This window comes from Fukomys damarensis, unplaced genomic scaffold, assembly GCF_012274545.1.
Source record: "Fukomys damarensis isolate Sample0158 unplaced genomic scaffold, DMR_v1.0_HiC HiC_scaffold_12, whole genome shotgun sequence".
Taxonomy (NCBI): domain Eukaryota; kingdom Metazoa; phylum Chordata; class Mammalia; order Rodentia; family Bathyergidae; genus Fukomys; species Fukomys damarensis.
The window spans coordinates 43275130-43281996 of NW_022900924.1; the positions used below are offsets into that span (position 1 = coordinate 43275130).

Consider the following 6867-nt stretch of genomic DNA (forward strand, 5'->3'; position numbering starts at 1 on the left):
CTAAAAAAAAAAAAAAAAAAAAGCCCGCTACATACCTACTTACTAACGTGGTTTGCAAAGAGTAAAATAGAGACAATTCAATGACATGTATGTGGGGAATTTAAAACAAGAGAAAGCAGTCACAATTCCCATGATCACAGAGCGAGCCAATGTTAGGGTCACATCAAGTAACCTGGGACTGCTCAATCCCAGGCTCTGACTAGACCATTCTCCTTTAAGGAGGTCCCCCAGAAAAATAAAACCCCACCTGTTTGTGCAAGGGTGATTCATAGGCTGAGGGGTAAATAAAGCTCATTCTTATCAATCAAGCTAGCAGATTGGTTTTCAAAGAGAATGTCCAAAGTGACTAGGTCAAAAAGAATCACCTCATTCAGCCAACACAAAGGTCCCAGAGAGAGTAATAGTCTCCAAGGCTAAGTGTCTTCACCTCTATCTGCAAAAAAACAGATAGTCTGCTATCTGCAAAAAACACTTCAGTAGTTCCTTTTAGTTAGGCAGAATGTAAGTCAAGTAAACCTCTGGTCTAGATAAAAATGTAAACAGGCATTTTTTAGCCAAAGGCTATCCTCCACTACTCACTACTCATTTTCCCATTTCAAAACCTTTCTGAATTCTCTTCCTCCATTACAAAGTGCACAAGTTTGTAGAGGACAGGATGATGATAAAGGAACCAGATTAACAGAGAGAGAGAGAGAGAGAGAGAGAGAGAGAGAGAGAGAGAGAGTGTGTGTCTGTGTGTGTGTGTGAGTGTTTGGATTTTTTTTTGAAACAGGATCTATGTAATTCAGGATGACCTTGAACTCAGTGTGTAGCCCAAACTGGCCTTGAACTCATGGCGATCCTGCCTCAGCCTCCCAAGTGCTGTTACAGGTGTGTACCACTACGTCCAGCTTAATAGTGTGATTAATTAAAATGATCAAGCTTTTTTATTTTGGTACAGGGATCAAACTTGGGACCTTGCACTTACAAGGCAGGTGCTGAAACCACTGAGCTAAATCCTTGGCCCTCTCAAGCTTTTTTTATTAGCCTTTTTGTTGTTGTTGTTGTTGTTTTGGTTTTTAGAGTCAGGGTATCTAAGCCTGAGACAGAAAGATCACTGCAAGTTCAAGGCCAGCCTGAACTACACAGTGAGCCACTGTCTCAAAAGAGAGAGGAGCAGGTAGTAACATTTAATTTTTTATATTTTACAGTACCAGGAATTGAAACCAGAGCCTTTAGCACTAAGCTACATCCCCAGCCTTTTTTAAATTTTCATTTTGAGATAGTCTCTCCAAGTTGCTAATTACCCAGGCTGGGCTTGAAGTTTTTGTTTCTTTGTTTGTTTTTGTTTTTTTGCGGGGGGGAGACAGGGTCTCATTATATAGTTGAGACTGACCTGAAACTCACTATATAGTCCAGGCTGGTCTGGAACTCACAGTGATCCTCCTGCCTCAGCCTCCCAAGTGCTGGGATTACAGGCATGGGCCACCACACCAGCTTTTTTTTTTTTTTTTGGTTGGGGGGAAGGGTCTCCCTTTGTAGTTCAAACTGGTGTTGAACTCACTAAATAGCCGAGGCTGGCCTCAAACTTTCAGGAATTCTCCTGCCTCAGATTCCCAGAAGCTGGGATTACAGATGTGTGCCACCACACCTGGCACAGGCTTAAACTTTTGATCCTCCAAAAGACTTCAGCCTCCCAGAGGGCTGGGATTATAGGCCTCCACCCAGCTGGGCTATAACACTCTATTTAGTTAATTTCAACTGCATCACTAACAACCTTCCAGAAAGGGAAGAAGTAGGAAATAAAACCAGCAGCTAAACTTCATTTGAATTACCTACAGTGCAGAACTATTCCCATTGTGTCAAGCTTAGCTTCCAGTGCACAACTCACCAGCTGGGTAGCCAAATACATGAAAGCCTCTCCTGTGTGTCTCTCCAGTCACCACTGTTGACACCCCCAGTATCACCCCATTACCCCTGTGTCCCCTTCTTTCCCCATGATGGTCATTATCTGTTTAACCACTGTTACTGTGCCAAATATCTTTTTTTGCGGGGGCGGGACACTAGGGATTGAACTGGGGACCTTGTGCTTGAGAGGCAGGCAGAGGAACCAGTGAGCTAAATCCCTGGCCCCAAATTCCCTGTGTTTTATAACTAGCAATTCTAGATACTTGCACAATCAGTAAATGTCAAGACTCAACCAAATCTGAAGGTCATGTCTCCCTACCTCCATTTTATTCTTGGCAGAATGTTTTGTTTTTATCTTCAATTCCCTTCCCAAGCCTTGTTCCTAATATCAAAGTTTCCCCCTCCTCAATGTCTATTCCTAGAATTTTCTCCTAATGCAACTCTTAAATCCCTACTGCATCTATAAATGTCACTGTCCCAGCTCAATATAACTTCTGTCTCTCTCAACTAAGATCTGTGCCCCAGGCACAGATCCCACTTTCCCAGCTGCTTCTTTGTACTTCCAAACATTACATTTTATGGGGGGGACCTCAGAAATAATCTAATCAAATGTTTCTCAGGCTTTTGGGTTTTTTGGTTTTTGGTAACTACATTTAACTTCGTATATTGCAGGATGTACAAAACCCACTTTACATAGTAACCTCATACACACAACTGAAACACATTTCATGAAACAACATCCTTATGTGAACACAGTGAAAATTTCTATCCTATTCCACTTCTATTTAAAAAAAAAAATCTTCAGGCGCCCCCTTTCACAACGCAGTAATAGGCTAGAACTCAGTCTAGGAGATGTTAAAACAAACTTCCCATTCTGGTGAAACGAACTCGGTGGGGAGGTTAAGTGTCCCAGCCTCAGAAGTCATCCACAGAGTTAAACTCGGTCAGCCTGCGGAAGTCCACAAAGCACTGTCGCTGCCCGCCCGCGGCCACTCTGCCCCCCGTTGCACCCACTCGGCCCTCAGAACCACCCTGTTACTGATCTCACGCTCTCCTCCGCGCCAGCCCCTTTCGGTCCGCGTTCCCTCGCAGGCGCTGCCCCATGTTCCTTTCGATCAAAATCTTTACAGTCCCATCCATCGAGTCACTGCCCCACAGTCACGGTCCCCTGGAAGCCATTGCCTCGGGCATGGTCCCGCTGCAGCCTCTGCTTTGTGCTCCCCGGGGTCCGCGTCCTCCGCACTCCCCGCTCCTGGGTCGCAGACTCCTCGCGAGCAGCTATTCCTGGGTCACAGTCCCCTCACTGTCACTGTCCCTAGGTCACAGTAGCCTCTCAGCCAGTGCTTCACACTCCCCTCGCGGCCCCAGCCCCGTGGTTCCTCCCCTCCAACAGGGCCGCAAGCATTATGCACACACCGGGTCCTCACCAGCAGCTCACGCTCCCCGGGGCCCGTTCCCCTCAGATCTCTTCCTGGCACGGCGTCACGGACAAGAGTTCAGGAGGGTTGCGGGGAGACGCCCGGAGAAGGCAGCTGACGGAACAGCGGCCGGAAGTTCCGCCCACTGCCCGCCCGCCTGTCAATCCGGCCGCGACCGCTGCCCGGAAACCACTGTTCTGGACGCAGTAGTTCCGTTTCCCCAGAGGCCGGAGGAGAGCGTGAGGGACCGAGTGGAAACCCCAGACCTGCGGTAGACGGCGAAGGGTTGGTCTCCGCCTGGGCGTGAAGACACTTCCTCCTCGCGGCACATGGACGTGAACTGCCAGCGTTCTCGCTGCAGTTTGTCAAGCTACGACTTTTACCTCCTAGGTTATGGAACGAGTGTTCACCAATTACGGTGAAACTCTGTGCCTGACCTCTTTCTTCTTCCTGACTCTCTTCGGTATTGGGGATTGAACCCAGGGCCTTCGCACTGAGCTACATCCTCTCCTCAGCCCCTTTTCAGTGATTGATTTTTTTGAGACAGTCGATAAGTCGCCAAGTTGCCCAGGCTGGGTTGGAACTTGGAATCCTTCTGCCTCAGCCTCCCTGAATGTTGAGATTACAGGCGTACGTGCATGCGTACGTAGTATGTGTGTTATTGGGGAGTGAACACGGGGCCTCCAGCGATCCAGGCAAACACTCTACCACTAAGTTATATCTTTGGCCCCTTTAAAATTATTTTTATTTTGGGAAGGGTCTCACCGAATTGTCCAGGCTGACCTGGAACTTGGAATCCTTCTGCCTCTCACAGCTAGGTTTATAGGGTTGCCTCGCTGCCTTGCCTTGCCTTGTTATCTTTGATCAAGGTCTGCTTACTAAAGAATGACCCACGAGAATGAACTGAGAGGTGGGCGTGGTGGCGCACACCTGTAATCCCAGCCCTTGGGAGGCTGAGGCAGGAGGATCGCTGTGAGTTCGAGACCAGCCTGGGCTACATAGTGAGTTCCAGGTCAGTCTCAACTACGTAGTGAGACCCTGTCTCAAAAGCCTACAAAAAAAAGCATAAAAAGCATGAACTGAGTGAATTCAACAAGGGCACTGGTATGAAAACACAGGCAGCAGGGTGTAAGGTGAGAAACTTCCTTTGCCAAAATGAACCTCTGGAGGACTTCTTTTGATTCTGTTGGCTGTGTGTGTGTATGTGTGTGTGGTACCGGGATCAAACTTGGGCCCTTGTGCTTGCAAGGCAGGCAGCAGAACCACTGTGCCAAATCCCCAGCCCTCCTTTTGATTCTGTACATGTAAGGCAAGTGGGTACAGAATATTATGAAAGATGTAAAACTTTTTAGTGTATTCGCTGTGTTTTTAAATTTTTACTTATTGATTTATTTAGGTCTACAAAGCTGACTAGAATGTGCCTGAGAAAAGAGAGTAGCTACACTTGTGCACCTGCTGAGAGCTCCCCAGGAAGAAGAAAGATTTAAATCTGACCCTTTCCCTTTTAAGTTTCGACATGGCTGATAAACCCAAATAAGGACAGCCAACTGGAGAAGGCGCCAGGTCCTCTAGGAATATCACCACAAAGGAGGGCTTCGCAGAGTGACCAACAAAGGGATCGGGGAGAGGCGAAGGGAATCAGATTCCATACACAGCTGGGAATGTCTCAGAGGTGACACCTGGACAAACCCTGGAGAAACGGACACGTGTTTCAGCTCATAAGTGTGTAAGTCACAGGTGATAAGGGCTGAGGAAAGAGAGAAAGCTTTACGTACAAAGAAATTAATCTGTATTTGGGGAATAGGGAAAGATTAGAAAATAGTTCCTCCATAAGGAAATGGCAGCGACAGCGGTAGACCTGATGGAACAAATGCAGCAACTGAAGGATGCTCCTGAAAGTCCTAATGCAAACCCTGCAAATGAACTGATAGGAAATTTACCAAAATATTTTGTTGGTTCTGCTTGAAAATTGAAATAAGAATGTCCCCAACTTTTCTCTGTACTCTCCAAATAACCTACTGTAACAGACTCAAAACACTAAAAACATAAGGCCTAAAACACAATAGATTCGGTTGCTAAACTGCCAACACACTTTATTTTATCAAGATATTAAACAATATTAAAAAGTTCAGATTTCTTCATGGTCACATCTTTTCCCAGGTTTTTCAAACATTCAATAGTAGAAACAGCCAAATGCTGCTACCACACAGAATAAACTGTCCTAAAAAAAACAAAACAAAAAAAAAAAAACGACAAAAGACAAGGAGAATCCAGAATGTTAGTATAACGAAGGAATAAGGACAGCACAGGGGACTGAACCATCCCAGGCCCTGGGCAATCTCCAGTCAGGAAAACTCCTTCCTCAAGAAATGAAAGTTTTTCTGGTTTCCAAAGTACAGCTAGAAAGCTGCTTGCCTGTGGGTAACTACAAAATTGCTTGCTAAGGGTCGGGGATTTAGGTCAATGGTGCCACCATGTGCCTCGTAAGTACAAGTCCCGAGTTCAATCCTGGGTACCAAAAACAATTGCTAACAGGAGGCTGGGAGCCATACCTGGTGGTGCATTCCTATCCCTAGGACTCTGCGGGAGGCTGAAGCAGAATCACAAATTGCAGCCCTTTCTGGGCAACTCTGCAGCTTATGAGACTTTGTTTCAAAATAAAGGGCTGGGGGTGTAGCTCAATGCAAAGATGCTGGGTTCAATCCCCGGTACTAAAAAAAAATGCCAAGTAAAGAATTTGATTTTCTGAATGAATGTGAGCAAATAAATTTTAGGTAAGGCATACTGTTAAAATAATTATTCCCATTTTTCCTGGTTTCTCAGAGATATGTGTGAAGTACTTTGAGGTTCTTAAGAGTAGCCTTACCCAACTCAAGAAACTATAATATAAAGCTGGATGTGGTGGCGCATGCCTGTAATCCCAGCACTCAAGAGGCTGAGGCAGAAGGACCACTGTGAGTTCAAGGCTAGCATGAACTGTACAGCCAGACCCTGTCTCAAAAAAAGATAAAAAAAAAAAAAAAGAAATTATGGTATACAATATAACACTGATAGTAAGCATAACAGCACTTTGTCATAAATGCTGGATAAAGGCAAGGGTTTCTGGGTGTTTCTTCTTGGTAAAATTTATCAGTCCATCTTTTAGCTCAGAGTCTCCAAATGCTTTCCAGAGCCCCGTTGAGCTTGTTCAAATACTGCAGGTCCTTACAACAGGAGCCCCGCCTGCCTGGGCAGCGCCTGACACCACAACCTCCCGTCCAGCCTGACCCTGCTGGAGGAGAAGCGAAAGGGATGCACCACCCCTCAAAGTTCCTCGTGTAGTCCAGCTCCCGTGTTCTGCAACAGCACTGCCTGTGGTGAAGGACCTGCTTCTGTGTCACTGGTAGTCCTTTGTGGACTGACACTTCTGTGGAAACTTGGCAGCAAAATCTTTTTCCATTTTTGAAACAGGGTCTCACTATGTAGTTCAGGCTGTTGAACTGGCGATTCTCCTGCCTCAGCCTCCTGAGTGCAATATATATATATATATTTTTTTTTTTTTTTTTTTTTTTTTTTGTTTTGT

At 45.8% G+C, this 6867-nt stretch overlaps 2 protein-coding genes across 7 annotated transcripts in view; both read right to left on the reverse strand.

Moving 5' to 3' along the window:
* The window catches only part of Pcyt1a (phosphate cytidylyltransferase 1, choline, alpha), a 49263-nt gene that overhangs the window by 41117 nt on the left and 1279 nt on the right, over positions 1 to 6867 (reverse strand). The window contains exon 1 of one of the 5 annotated variants that reach the window (XM_010624013.3): positions 3315 to 3559. The exons of 1 other annotated variant lie outside the window; for it this stretch is intronic. The gene's annotated coding sequence lies outside the window, so the exon portion shown is untranslated. Of the gene's footprint in view, positions 1 to 3015; positions 3268 to 3303; positions 3560 to 6867 lie in introns of those variants that run through there. 3 more of the 5 variants (XM_010624009.3, XM_010624010.3, XM_033762546.1) reach the window with 3 other exon arrangements.
* Positions 1 to 6867, reverse strand: part of Tctex1d2 (Tctex1 domain containing 2) — a 21267-nt gene that overhangs the window by 4060 nt on the left and 10340 nt on the right. The window contains exon 5 of one of the 2 annotated variants that reach the window (XM_010624004.3): positions 5360 to 5526. The exons of the other annotated variant lie outside the window; for it this stretch is intronic. Coding sequence (XP_010622306.1) covers positions 5479 to 5526 — 48 coding nt within the window. The 3' untranslated portion in view covers positions 5360 to 5478. Of the gene's footprint in view, positions 1 to 5359; positions 5527 to 6867 lie in introns of those variants that run through there. 2 annotated transcript variants of the gene reach the window in all.